The sequence below is a fragment of the Calliphora vicina genome, chromosome 5, assembly GCF_958450345.1.
Source record: "Calliphora vicina chromosome 5, idCalVici1.1, whole genome shotgun sequence".
NCBI classification, from domain to species: domain Eukaryota; kingdom Metazoa; phylum Arthropoda; class Insecta; order Diptera; family Calliphoridae; genus Calliphora; species Calliphora vicina.
This window is the reverse complement of record NC_088784.1, coordinates 93777677-93793288: the sequence shown is the minus strand read 5'-3', so window position 1 is coordinate 93793288 and position 15612 is coordinate 93777677. Positions and strand designations below refer to the sequence as shown.

At 30.1% G+C, this 15612-nt stretch overlaps 1 protein-coding gene across 1 annotated transcript in view; it reads right to left on the bottom strand.

The window, feature by feature from the left end:
* The window catches only part of LOC135961581 (cyclic nucleotide-gated channel rod photoreceptor subunit alpha), a 494477-nt gene that overhangs the window by 21984 nt on the left and 456881 nt on the right, over positions 1–15612 (bottom strand). Inside the window, exon 5 of the mRNA XM_065513094.1 lies at positions 1820–1971. Coding sequence (XP_065369166.1) covers positions 1820–1971 — 152 coding nt within the window. The remainder of the gene's footprint in view (positions 1–1819; positions 1972–15612) is intronic.

The window sequence follows — 15612 nt, the reverse complement described above, 5'->3', positions numbered from 1 at the left end:
TTCTTAGCAAAATTTGTTCCAAATAGTTTAGATAGCTACTACTTCAATCTTTCGAAAAAAATAAAAAAACATTGCACTTTTTTTTGGCAAAATCAAGCATTTCTTTTTTTTAAATGGACTCTTTTTTATTTATTTTTTTTACTCAAAAGAAAGCCAAGGACTTTTCCTTTAAGAGCTTTATTGGATGCCAGTGGAATATCATTTGCTATATTCGTCAAATCATACACAGAGAAAACAGATTCGTAGTAGCAACCGAATTGGTTGCCAATCGAATTTTTCGGTTCTATCAACAGAAAGTCGGTTGATAAAGAAGAATATCGATTGAAGCAACCAAACTTTTGTTAATCCTTCGAAAATATTGTAGCCACAACTGTACAATTCGGTCACTAAGGTAAAATCTTTCGATTGGCAAGAAATTCGGTTGCTACTACGAATCATAATAACAGGACGTATACTTAATTTTTCGTTTAATGTTCTGTTAAAAAATTACTCATACGTCTACTGCCCGTGTAATATTATGGAGTAAAAATATTTGATAATTTTAAATATTGATTTGAAATTATTGTCAAGTTACCTTTTAGGTAAATTTAAATGCTGGGTACCTTAGATATCCATTTGTTGAAGTTACGGGAATAACTAGACCACCTCCTTCCCGTTGAAAGCAGAATATTGCGGCTGTGGTTGAAGGCCAATATTACTCTCTTAATTCGCAATGCTGGAAGGAGTAATCGAAAATTGGACCTATCGAATTGACCACCTACAGCATAGTAGTCGCAACCAACATTTTAATGAAATTTTTTTTAAAAGAAAAGTTTCCACAAATACTTTCTATTGACAAGGTTTGTTTGGTATTGAAAATGGTACATGATCTCTACCAGCTAATTTGTGCAGTCATAAATGTTTTGATTATACTGCAATCCTGATAACATTTGACGCAATCGGGCGAAAATAGGGCAACATTTGTACCTATTCCCCATACAGGAGCCCCCTCAGAAAATGACTTGAATATTCATAACTGTCTTGGACATAAACAAGTTTTATATGATCTTATATCTTTCTATCAACTTTTGCGAGCCACTATAGCAGACAAATATTTTATTGTCACATATTTAAGGCGAGCAGAGTGGAAGGGGGATCATCCGCTTAGGGGCACATCTGCCAACACCGAATAACTTAAAAAACGAGTAATCGATTTTGTTGCATTATCAAGTTATGTTTTCGCTTATCAATTATTTACCATACCGGAAAGTTGGAAAGATTAATTGTACATATGATGTGAGGCAGACGCGATTAATTGTTTTTCAAAAAGCTGTGAAAATATCTCAGCTTGTGAATTTTTTGTGCTAACTTCTTTTTAGATTTTTTTTGTTTTATTTTACAAATGATAAATCTGCCCCATCCCTTTTGCGTATTTACCCCATGTGTGGGGTGGTTTTGCCATTTTTGGTCAGTCTATAAATGTTAATAAATATGCATATTAAGATGAGATAGACAATATTAAAATGAATAAATTTAAAGCCAACATATTTAAGTATCCGAAACAAGAAGAAATTTACGAATATGTATTGTGGTTTTGATTTGAGATCGCTTCAAAAAAAAGTGGCGTATGGTCCCCCTTCTACCCTATAAAAGATTCGGCATAGCCGAATATAATACAGTTTTTAAACAAATTACAGCAAATTATCGAATTTTTTAGATGATGTATGGATTATTTTTTATCCAAAACCCAAAAAAATTTACCATCAATATAAAAAAAAACTCTCGACAATTGACAAATTTTAACACTTAAACACCAACCGAAATTTGTTAAATATTTTACCTTTAATTTATCAGGAAGACATGATACGGCACGTTCCTCATCGGAACATTTTTGCGTCAGCCACAGGTAATCAAACCATTTAATGACTTTCACCTGCAGATGATTGGGTACACGTCGCATACGCATATACGTTTTGACGCCATCAAGTTTGGCTGCAAAAATACAAAAGAAACAAAAAAATTAAATTTATTTATGCTGATGTACCAATAACTTTTTTCCATGCAACTCTAAATATTATATATATTTTTTTATTTTATTAGCATTTTAATTTTTTTTTGTGGATAAATAAATGAATTTTTAGCTATGTTTGTGATACAATTAACAATTTATGATCGATTTGTGGGATTTTATAATTGAATTTTTATACATCTATGGATTTGAAAAAATGTATTTATGTTGTTTGGTTTTATTTTTTTGTGTGTGGTGGGTGTTTGTTGGTTTTTGTTAAATTCAATTAGAAAATCATTTCAACTGGAAGATTTAAGCAAATATTTGAATATTCTATTTTTTATTTTATTTATTATACAGACATAGAAAATTTATAAAATTGATTTTATAAGAGCTACACAGTGGCCCTTATATTGGACTTTTTCACTTCTCGCAACTGCCAAAGTCTAAAATTGTTCTCCTTTATTTCAAAACCAAATGCAGAAAATTTGTTTGTTTAAATCAACTTTCCGTAGCCCCAAAACCTACAACCTTGATTGATACATCAAAATATTGAGTATAGTTCTGGTTCGGTTGCTATTTAAAATAGAGAAAATCGAAAAAAACACCTCAACTCCGATTTGTTTAATAAACCACTATTTTCATAGACAATATGGATATTAAATTAAAGGCATTTCAAACCATGTTCCAAAGAAAAAATAAATTTTACACGAATTTGAAAAAAAAAATAAAAAAAATTAAAGATTATTTCATAAAACATTATTTTTTTCAATCTTTATTTCAGCTGAATATGATACTCTGACTTGTTTTACATTTATTTCCCAGCCGTTTATTTTGAGCGTATCATGCTGGTTCGAAAAATATGTTTTTCACACTAAACATTTCTACACACTAAAGTTTGGCATAAATATATAAAATTGATTTATGATCTTATTAAACATAAAGCCTGTTGTAGTGGCTATAAAAAAATAAAGAAAATATTTCCTATAAATTACCAATATTCACTTAAAAAACATAAACTCATAAACTTTATTGTTGCTAAAAACCTGTTGAAAAATATCTATAAAATACACTTCAGTCGATTCATAAAAACTCCATAAAATAAAACTTGTAAAAATCTATTAAATATTTATAGATATTTTTTTTTTCAATTTACAAATTTTTTTTTATTGTTAACTCAGCAACCCACACTCCATTGACAATACACTGGGCAAAATGAGAACGCAGTAAAAACTAGAGATTTTATATACCAGTGAAAATCAACCAACAGGAGCGTTGACAGGATACTAAAATATTAATGATATTGATTGAAATGTTTTACAATACGACCAACCACTGCCACCAAAGCCACTACAAAATGGGAATATTGATGTACACGAGTATTATGGCATTAATAATTGTGAGGAAAAAAATAACAAAACAATTTTGAAAATGAATTACATTTAAATTATTTTACACAAAAAATATGTAAACACACAATTAGAAACATTTAAAGCAGTAAAGGGTGGGTCTTCTAATAAAGACTTCTGAACTTTTGATATTGAACATATTGTTGAAGTTACAACTGTCGAATAGGTGGTCATTTATTCAGTTTGTTCAACAAAATGTGCAAATTTTAAAATGTGTTTATCCAAATAGATGTTATGATCGGCGAAAGTTTCGAGCGCCCGAAACAAAATTGTCGAAATTGGGACATTCACATGAGATACAAGAGTGTCCACTGAAAGTCTTTGTTTAGGGAGGGTTTTTATTTGAGAATGAAATAGGCCAGGCCATTACAGTCAATGGAGAGGTCGATGAATGCTAACTTCTTTTGTCCTGAATTGGGTGATATCATTACCAACGACGCACAGTGGCTCATTTTCGCCAAAACTCTGTAACTTTTGAACAGATAGAGATATTTCAGAAATTTTTTTTGGTGGACAGATAACTTCTTGAATTTTTCTCCAGTTTAAAGTTGAACTTTTAATTTTTTATAGCATTTAGTACGAAAATGCGGATTTTTTTATTTTTTGCATCAGCTTTACTTATGAAAAAGTTGCAAAAGGATAAGAACAAGTAGGGAAGTATGTTCGGCCAAGCTCGACTATATAATACCCTACACTATAATTTATTTTCGTGAATGTTTTTCGGAAGCGGGTCTTATATGGGAGCTATGACTAATTATGGATCTATCGCCATGAAATTAGGTCGTGTGATTTATGTCAATTTGGAAGTTATTTCTATTGAATTTTATGTTTATACCAACATTTTTAAGAGATTAATGCTCGTTAAAGTGATTTTCGGAAGCGGGTCTTATATGGGAGCTATGACTAATAATGGACCGATCATCATAAAATTAATTGACATTAATTCAGTTTATATAAAACTTATTTGGAGCAAAATTTGTGTAGATACATATATAAATTAACCATTTACGACCGATAAAGTATAACTTCGGGAGAACATTTGTATGGGTGCTAGGTGAAATAGTTTACCGATTTCAGTAATTTTCAATAGACATCGTCCTCGGGCCGAAAAAAATTTACGTACAAAATTTTATCGCAATATCTTCAAAATTGCGACTTGTACTTTGCGCCAGTCATATGAACAAATAAAATAAAAATAGAACAAAAATTTGGCAGTAATTTCATTCAAATGAATAAAGTGTTCCACAAACAGGTCAAAACAGGACAACAAGTATATATAGGTTTAAAGAGGACACTTTGGGCTTTCTCCTGGTAGTAAAATTTGTTTAACCCCTTTTGACCCTAAGCCTTTTACTCCACTGAATTTCAAATTTGGCTAAGATATAGTACCTGAGAAAAAAATTAATAACACATCAGATATAAACGGTACAATGACAGATCATATCAGCTCTTAAAGACTGTTATCCTACCAACATAACAAAAGAAAAATGATCCAATTATCTATAATAGTTTGCGAGTAATGATAATTTACTTCTGATCAAATTTACAAAAATCACATTTTTATAAAATGACATAAAATATTTGACTTTAACAGCATGCCACGCACACAATTGACAATATTTTTATCTAATTTTTTGGCTACCTTAGTTTCAACGTGTTTACTAGTGTTTATAAAAAACCGACTTTTCAAAAAACCGGTTTGTCGGTTAACCGAAAATTGACCTTTTTTAAAAACCCGGTTTTTCGGTTAACCGACATCGAAAAAACCGGTTAAACCGGTTAACCGTCATATATATGTAGGAGACATAAAATGTCCAATAAAGTATATACAGCTTTAAATTTTCAACAAAAAAATGTAAATCATAAACTGTTTAATTAAATATTTGATAATTTTAAAATTTATTATCACCTCGACTTTCTGATATGGAACAGAAAATGTTACAAGTCCCAAAAAAGTACCAATAAGATGCAAACGCACTTCTTCATAGCTGTGATTTTTTGTCATTATAAATCATAGATTTCAAAAATATTTCAAATCATGGATTTTAGAACGCTAATAAAATAAAAATTTAATAACAAAACACACTAATGAAGTCAAATTTATTGAAAGAAGGTATGTACATCAACATCAATTTAAAGTTTGGTAAAATAGTTTCATTATGTGCAATTTATTCTTAAAAAGTTTTTAAGTAAAACTCATCGTTCTCTACTATTCAGAATCATTGTAATTCTTAAAAATATTAATCTAAAGAGGTTTGTATTGTAAATCAGCAGTTTATGTTTCAAATCAGACCAATAATGTGTATGTAATAAATACTAAAAATGCACAAAAACCGAGATTTTGAAGAAAAACCGGTTTTTCGGTTAACCGGTTAACCGGTTTATAAACACTAGTGTTTACTATTGAATGGCATTAAAATTTTTGAAATCGGAGTTAACAAGAAGTTGGACCTTTGGTCGATGAAATTTAGATATGAGCCACCGTGCAACGCACAGTTTGAGTTTTTTCGTTGCAAAAATCATAACTTTTGAACCAAGTGAGATAATCAAAAAATTTAAAAGGCATTGATAGATAATTGATCAGCCTATGAAATGAGTGTTTAAAAATGGTTCTACGCCTACTTATGGGTTAGAAAATTTGAAATTTGTGGAAAAATCAATTTTATGGGAAGTAAAATAAAATATTTTTTAAAATTTTTAAAAGGATTTATGATTTAAAATTATTCCAGAAAAGATTAAAAAAAAAATTTTGGTTGGTTTTGCACGGTCATATCGAGCCCTTAGCGCCAAATTATCATAGCGACATTTTCTAATTTTTTTTTTTACAAAAATTAAAATTTTATGGACCGACTGATGTTTTAGCGTTCTCAGAATATCAAAATTGTTAATAACTTCAAAATTATAGGGGGTAAGATTTTATCGTAAGTCAATGTTTACATTTTGCAGTAAACGAATTTTATCGTAAGCGACACATAGTGGTATAGAAAAACAAGTAAGAGAGCTATATTCGGCTGTGCCGAAGCTTATATATACCCTTCACCAAATTATACTTTAAATTTTTTTAAATATTTTTAGGTAAACAAAATTTAATTTTTTTTTTAATTGTTTTTCAAAATTTTTTTTTTCGAAATTGTTTTTTATTTTTTTTAAAAAATTTTTTTCAAATTTTTGACAAAAAAAATTTGTTGATGAAAAAAAAATTCAGGTCAAAAAATATTTTTCCCGATTTTGACCCATTGTAGGTCCAACTTACTATAGCCTTATATACATTGTTGCAATGGACTTTGAAATATCTATCATTAGATATCCATATTGTCTATGTTAATGGCTTAGTAATCCATATATAGATCAAATATAGGTCAAAAATCGAGGTTGTCCCGGTTTTTTGCTCATATCTCCGTTATTTATGGACGGATTTTGCTGATTTTAAATAGCGACCTTGTCATGTCTTCATGTCTGACAGAATTATTGAAGATTTGGTCTTCAGAAAATTGATTTCAACTAACAGACGGACATGGCTTAATCGACTATCTATAAGGATCCAGAATATATATACTTTATAGGGTCGGAAATGAAAAATGTAGAAATTACAAACGGAATGACAAACTTATATATACCCTTCTCACGAAGGTGATGGGTATAAAAAGAGGGAAATAAATCCTTAACTTCTAAATACTAAGATTGGTTTGAATGAAATTTCACATGCGCAAAGAAGAAGTGTTGTCGAGTTTAAGTTCTGAACGTGGACCTCATGAGCCCACCAGGAGCGCGACCAAGGGTCCTCAAAGTAGGACACCTCGGGTATGTTACATTTTTAAAACTTTCCTAAATCTTTTCATCGGGCGCTACAAAAGACCTAGTAGTAGCTATCAATTATCTCTTATAGCTTAGGAGATATTCGCATTTGAAAATTATAATTTCAACATTTTTACCCAACCTACTCCAATTTTTTGATAACAGCGTATCCAAATATTTTCCGATTTTCTCCAGTTTTCCTTCATTGGACTAACAACATATGTATGTGTCAAATAGAAAAAGAAGTATTTAAAAACTATGACCAAGTCCAAAGTTATATGCATTTGAATTTAAAAAAATTTAAAAAGCCGAACATTTTATCGCAAAAAATTTCTAAGAGGATGTATAAGGAATTTATACTTTCTGAATGCTAAGTTTTCATAAAATATTTTAAATGAAAAAAATTTAAAAACAGTTTTTACCGAGGGGACTAGGTCCATTCAAAGAACATTTTTTTATTTATGTTAAATTAAACTTTAGGGCAAAAATTCTCAAATCGCATATTCGATATCAAAATATAGTAACCGATTTTAGATGGCCCAATATGATTTTAATTATTTTGTAAAGGGTTCTGATAACTGCGACCCTGGTATAGATATTATAGCCAAAAAACTAAAAATTTCCATTTTTGGGATTTTTCAACACTTTTTTGGGAATTGCGGGATTGCTGATAATAAATTAAAAATCCGTTTTTATTTTTATACCCTTCACCTTCGTGTGAAGGGTATATATAAGTTTGTCATTCCGTTTGTAATTTCTACATTTTTCATTTTCGACCCTATAAAGTATATTTATTCTGGATCCTTATAGATAGCGGAGTCGATTAAGCCATGTCCGTCTGTCTGTCTGTTGAAATCAATTTTCTGAAGACCTCAGATATCTTCGGGATCCAAATCTTCAAGAATTCTGTCAGACATGCTTTCGAGAATTTTGCTATTTAAAATCAGCAAAATCGGTCCACGAATGGCTGAGATATGAGGAAAAAACCAAGACAACCTCGATTTTTGACCTATATCTGAATTACTAAGACATTAATATAGACAATATGGATATCTAATGATAGATATTTCAAAGACATTTGCAACGACCATAGTAAGTTGGACCTAAAAGGGTCAAAATCGGAAAAAAAAAATTTGAACCCAAATTTTTTTTTTCAAAATAAAAATTGAAAAAACATAAAAAAAAATTTTTAAAATTTAGAAAAAAAAAATTGAAAATTGAAAAAAAAAAAAAATTTAATTTAAAATAACAATCGAAAAATTTTTTTTTCCAAAAAATTAAAAAAAACAACTACAAAAAAAATTAAATTTTGTTTACCTAAAATTATTTAAAATTTTGAAGTATAATTTGGTGAAGGGTATATAAGATTCGGCACAGCCGAATATAGCTGTCTTTCTTGTTCTATTTTAAATAGAAAATTTTACATAACTGTGAAATTTCATTAAAAACTATTCATACATAACAATTTAATTTCAATTCGAAAAATGTTTGTCTATATAAAAATTCAATAAAAAACATTTTTTGTCATATTTTTCAATAAAGTATTCCATGAATTTTTAATTGTCAAAAGTTATAAATATTTTTGAAAAATAGACAAATAGCTTGAACGAAATTATATTATATCGCATCATAACATTTTTAATTTTATGTATTTCAATTTCAAAATAATCGAAAAAACCTTCCCCTGTAAAATTTGTGTTTTGTCGCTTACGATAATTTGGCGCTAAGGGCTCGATATGTCATTTTTGAAACCATGTCTTTTTTCAAAATTTTACCTCTAGCATAAAATGGGGCAAGAACGGGAAACTGGAAATTGCAAAATGCATTAGGTAAAGGAATAATCAAAGAACTTATTTTGAAAATATGGCAAATATAGAAATTGATAGTTTTTTTTTATTTTCCATCAAAGTTGAGAAATATTGAAAAAATGGATAGTTGGTAAATATCGATTTACCTGGACAAATACAAAGCAAACAGTACAAGTTTTGTTTATTCTTTTCTTAATAAATATATCTATCTATCAAAAGAATCTAAAATAATGAAGATCAGTTACATAGTTTTCGATATATTGTATCAGAAAGCGGACCAAATTATCTAAAAATTGTATGTTTTTTTGAAAACTGAAAATCAGTCAACTTTGAAGGGCTATATCTTCTGAACCAAAAATCTGATTGTAATAAGGGTAGCATTTTTGAAATCGTTGGACAATTTACTGTGAAAGAGGTTTACTCAATATTTTTTAGGGACACAAGAAATTTTTATTTTTGCAACTTCACTTGTTCTGCGGGCGCCAATGTGCGACGTGCGATTTCAACAGGACGGCACTACGTGACACATAAGTCATCCCACATTGGTTATTCTACACGAGCAAATTGAGGGCATGGTCATCTTATGTGAAAGTGATGTTAACTGTTCACCGAGATCGTTCGATTTGACTCCGATTTGGCTCTACATTATTGCAAATAGGGTAGTATATTTAATAACTTTTAAATTGAGTTATTGTTTTAATAATATGGTTAAAAAATCTGTAACATTCTTCAGTTTTTAAACATCAAAAATTTTTATTTTTTTTTCAACAAATTTTAATTTATATTTCTTCATAATATTTTCAATAATAATCATATATAAACTAAATTATCTTCTAGTCATAATTAACTTTACCTGCACAACTTCCACTAGAATCTATATTTTACACACAATATTTAGTTTAATTACAGTCTGCTGACAGACTGCATGTAAAAGGGAATTTCTAAATTATAGTACTTCTATGTTACCAACTCGCCAAGTAATCTAAACACATGTTATTTTAGAGAATTTCACATTTTTGTTTTGTTTCTAATGTTCATGTCTTATATTTCCACATATTTTCTATCTACTATATTATATATTTTCCTTTTATCAGTTTGCTTTTGTAGTTTTAGCAAAGCAAAACAATAGGACGTGGTTAGTATAGTAGTTAAGTGGTCTTAACTTTAACATTAACATTGGTTTTGCGTTACCTAGATCGTATGAACATGTTTACTTTTAGGGCACATTCATACAGACATTGAGAATTTCAATGGATGTTGGGATTTATGATAAATATGTATACAGTAGGGTGGTCCTAATTTTGCAAATCTGATATTTTTGATGCTCCCCAAAAACTGTGAAATATTTCTTCGTCACCCAAAAATCAAAAGCGATTTTGCTCAAATTTTCAGAAATTGGTTTACGAAGAATAATTTTAGACTTTGGGATCATCCAAAAAGAGTAGAATAATACTGTCATTTTAGTCCTCGAAAATAATGAGTTAGAAGGGTAGGGTTGTCATTCGAATAACTAAGGGAAAAAAATAATTTTTAATCGAACGAATAAATTTTTTTTTAGTTTAAAAGAAAACATGGTTTGATTAACAACACGGTGCTATAGTGGAAAAAAAAACTTGGAAAACGACCAAGCGTGGGTTGTCTTGCTGAGTACATTACCAAGTGCGTCAACAAATTTTAGAAATTCAGAAGTTATTCTAAAAAAAACAGTTTTCAGTGATCTTCGTCAACATATCGACCTGTAACTCAGTCAGTTTTTGTCGGACTTCAACGGGTTTTGAAAGAAAACTGATTACGTTTTAAAATGAGGAGCTTTTTTGATATATTTGTATGTTGTCAGTATTATTTTTGTTAAGAATATCTAAAAAAAACCCAAAATTTATCAACTTTTTTGATTTTACTAGCTGTTCAAAGCTTATTTGGATATGAAAGCTTATAAAAATGTATACATACCAACGTATAAAGAAAATTTAGTTTTAATTTTTTAAATCGGATGAAAACACATTTTTTAGTATTTTCTCCCCCAGCGAATATGAATGAAAAAAAAACAAAAAGCTATACAAAAAAAAAATAAAAAAATGTGTACAGTTTTTAATTTACAATGTAAATTTTTTCGAACTTTTTTTCGAAAAAACTTTTGCAAATATAAATCGATTTTAACAAATATTAATGTTGTAGCACGGTAGCCTGGTTATCAGGTTATCTGGTTATTACATTAAAAGTAACCTCTGTGTATCGTGAACACCCCTTTAAGTTGCTTATTTTTAAATATTGAAATTTACTGAATGTATGTATGTATGTCTATTGCTTTTAATTAGACGCAAATTTTAAATGCTTTCACAGGAATACAGGAATTGTCCTAATTAGGCAGTGCGTCGGCGAAGTTGCTCAGCCATTTGGAGAGTTCCGCCAACGAATCACGAAGCTACCACGATTTCAAAGTATTTATTTAGTGGGCGAGAATGGATTGCAGCAGATTCCCCATTCCAATCTCATTTTCATTTTAGATTTGCATTACAAAACTAAAAATATAATAAACATAAAATATACATATATATGTATGTAAATACAAACAAATAAATAAAATTCAAATAAATTTTTTGAAATAAATTTTTATTATTTTCCAACACTAGAAGTAAGCACATAACCAGATAAGCTGTAAATATATTTTTCAATGATTTTTTGTTGTTGTTGGAATGTAAAACTTACTTATACATTTAATGAAAGCTTAATTTCTTTGACTCTCAATAATTATCTAAAATTTTTAAATTGGTCTAAAAAAGTGTGTGAAATGTGTGTACTTGGCCTATCCTAAAACAGTTTTTTTCAAAATAATTCAAAATTTTGAGAGTGTTAAAAAATCTTTGAAAACGGCTTTAGTATATCTTCACCTAGGCCTACAACCCCCATTAGGTCGCTTTTCAAGTTCTGACAAAAACTGTTATTTAGTAGCAGAGTGTAATTGTCGAATAATCAATAAATTTATTTTCCAGCTAAAATTAAAAAAAAAAATTTAAATTTTTATACATTCTTTAATTTCCCATCTTTCTGGCTACTTATGGATTCAGAGCCAAAAGAACTGCTCATCTTTTGAGCCCAAGAACGAATCAAACCAATTTCGGATACTCTTTTACAAAGTGAAGCGTATCCCAAAGGGAGCGTTCTGCTTCAATCGATGCAAATAGTAGTCAGAAGGGGCCATTTCCGGACTATAAGGTAAGAGTAATTCAAAACTTCGCAATTACTTCATCTATATATATAAAAACAAGTAAGAAAGTATGGTCGGTCAAGCTCGACCATATAATACCCTGCACTAAGTAAAAGAGCAAAAACATTTTTCTTTTAAAATTTCAATAATTTATATTTTTGAGTGATTTTCGGAAGTGGGCCTTATATGGGGGCTATGACCAATTATGGACCGATCACCATGAAATTAGGTCGTGTGATTTATGTCTATATGAAAGTTTACTACGTTAAATTTTGTGAGTATACCAACAATTCTAAGTGATTTATGCACGTTAAAGTGATTTTCGGAAACGGGTCTATATGGGAGCTATGACTAATTATGGACCGGTCGTAACAAAATTTGGTGAGATGAATTTTGCATATATAAAACTTATTTGGAGCACAATTTATGGAGATACATTTATAAATTAAACATTTATGACCGATAAAGTCCAATTTCGGAAGGACATTTGTATGGGGGCTAGGTGAAATAATGGACCGATTTCAGCCAGTTTCAATAGGCCAAAAAAATTATATGTACCAAATATCATCCAAATATCTTCAAAATTGCGACCTGTACTCTGCGCACAAGGTTTACATGGACAGCCAGCCAGCCAACCAGACGGACGGACGGACATCGTTTAATCGACTCAGAAAGTGATTCTAAGTCGATCGGTATACTTTAAGGTGGGTGTTAGACTAATATTTTTGGGCGTTACAAACATCTGCACAAACGCATAATACCCTCCCCATAATGGTGGTGTAGGGTATAATGAAATGGTTCATGTATTTAATGCCATCACTAGAGAACGGCTGCAGCCAATTCGATTCGAAATTTTTAGAAGATGGTTTGTAAAGAAAAAAATGCAAAAATTCGGAAATTTTAAGTTTTTAATATATTGCCTTTTTTTCACTTCTCATTTTTCTTAACCCATTAACGCCGAATGTGTAGAAAAATACCCAAAAATAGAGCAATTTTAGAAAAATTCTAGAAAATTCCAGGAGAGCGATATCAAAAATCTTTTTTCTGGAATAGATAAAGCAAGGATCGAGCTACTTAAAATAATTTTTTCGGTAATATTCGGTCATTCCTTGGTGGGGAACTAGTGGGCCAAATTTGAGCAATTTTACAAAATCACAAAATTCGAAAATAAACGTTTCTAGAAAACGGGGGGAGTGGAAGTCCCCATGCCCTCCATGTGTCTAATAGTCTTATTCTGATAAATATGAACGTGCACTTGTCTTTTGTTTTTTTTTATTCCAACGTATTTTTATTTTATTCAAACAATAACCTGGTATATCTTTTTACCTCAAAATAAAATTGGCCGGTTAGAGGGTTAATTTTTCAAGTAAAAATTTAATTTTTTCTTTAGAAAATCATAATAAAAACATTTAAAGGTATGAGAATACATGACTATATAAAATATTTAGATGGTGAAAGGATGACACAATCTAACTTAAATTTTTTCGACCATGAAATAATGATGCCAAACCTGTACTTTTATATTGATGGTGATTACCACAATTATCTTATGTTGAAAAAAATGGTAGTTATGTATGTGTTTGTAGGGGCTTTTAGACCCCACAGTTCGTGGTGGTAGTCTGAAACTAGCAATCTAATCTACTTTCATGTTACCAATAGCCACAGAATTAGTAGACTTGTCCTAGGAGGAAGTCAATGGACTCTTTGGGGACAATAGCTACATTTTGTCGATTGCAAATGGACAATTTACTCTGCATTCGAACCTGTCATAGTAGGTTGAATAACAAGTGTCAAATGTCCCCATCTCTAGATTTCTTAGGACCAGTAAAGTGACGACTGCCTCCGCCATGCAATAATAACAACCGTCTAAACTCTGCATTACAACGAGTACATTCTTGACGAATGACCCAATACATACAAGTTAGAGTCAACCAGGTGTTTAGACAATTAAAAATTAGCGTAGTTTACGGGTGTATTGAATTCTTGGGAGTTCCATTCCTACTCAATTTGTTATTCATTTGTGAAAACTTTACCAGAACCATTATTAAGTTACCTTGTTACCATGGTCTTAATAATAGTCATAGAAAAGGTGAATAGGAATAATAAATTGATGCAGAAATTCCCAATAACCCCATATATTTTTTATATAATGTTTCCTAGACTTACTCTTTATTAATTAAAATATGGTCTTATATTATGGAGACCAATATTTCCATTATTTTCAACGTCAAGATACAACTTTAGATCTTATAAATACACTCCATCTCAGACTTACCAAACTTTTCATTTGTTATTTGAATTTCATCAGACATTATAATATTTTCTAAAAGTATCAACCTCATCTGATAAAAAATATCTGTGGTTTGCGTCGTTATTTTCCTCATCTATTTATAATTGTTAACCAACAACTGTTAAAACTTTAAGATGTTGAAGAATTTTCGATAAATTTTAGAACTTTGTCAATTTTTACCGACATATTATTGAAGTTCTTTTACTCTATCGAAAAATTTAATAATATTTTTTATCAAGCCAGACTTATGTAGATCTATTGATGGTAAATGGTTAACATAACAGTTAGATATGTGGTATCAACTTTTCACCATCTGTATGAAAGCTAGGCAGGCGCGTATCCAGATCAACTATTTTGGGGGTGTGTGGTTAGTTTTTGGAATTTAAAATTTGTTCTACATTTTTCTCTTTTTTTCCTTTTTTAACTGAACAATTTTTTTTCGGAGGAGGAGGAATTCCTATTATTTCCTCTGGATCCGCGCCTGTAGCTAGGTATTAATAAATCTACAACGTTATCACCAAAACATCGAAAAAAATGCGTTAAGGGATCCTTTTTCTAAGTAGCTAATTTAAAAAAAAAACATACATTTTAGAACACATATATGCCGAAGTGGGTAGAAAAATACCCACACCCTGCAGGCTCAGGTATGGCAGATAAAAAAAATTAAAAATCTCCACGGCAATATAAATACCTTAAGTACCGTCTGCATAAAATTTCATCAAACTCGGACGACGGATTATCGGGTCAGGCATTAATGGGTTAGTAAGAGAAATTTTGTGGAGAAACTTGAAGAATTAACATTAGACTTAACGCTCGAATTTCTTAAGAAGTGAGCTAATTGATAAGGGAGAAAATGAAAAAAATCTTCCTCAAAAACACATCTAAAAACCCTCCCCAAAAAAAAAACATTTCTTTTCATCCATCATTTTAAGCGTACAATTTTACCTTGAATAGGACATATTTCAAAAATTCGTTTTTAGCATACAATTTCACCTTTGAAAGGTAATCCATATTTTTTTAAAAAAAAGCAACCGATTTTTTTATTATCTTCTAAAAACATGTGAGGGAGCTATAATCGGCTGTACCGAATCTTATATACCCTTCTCAAAATTATACTT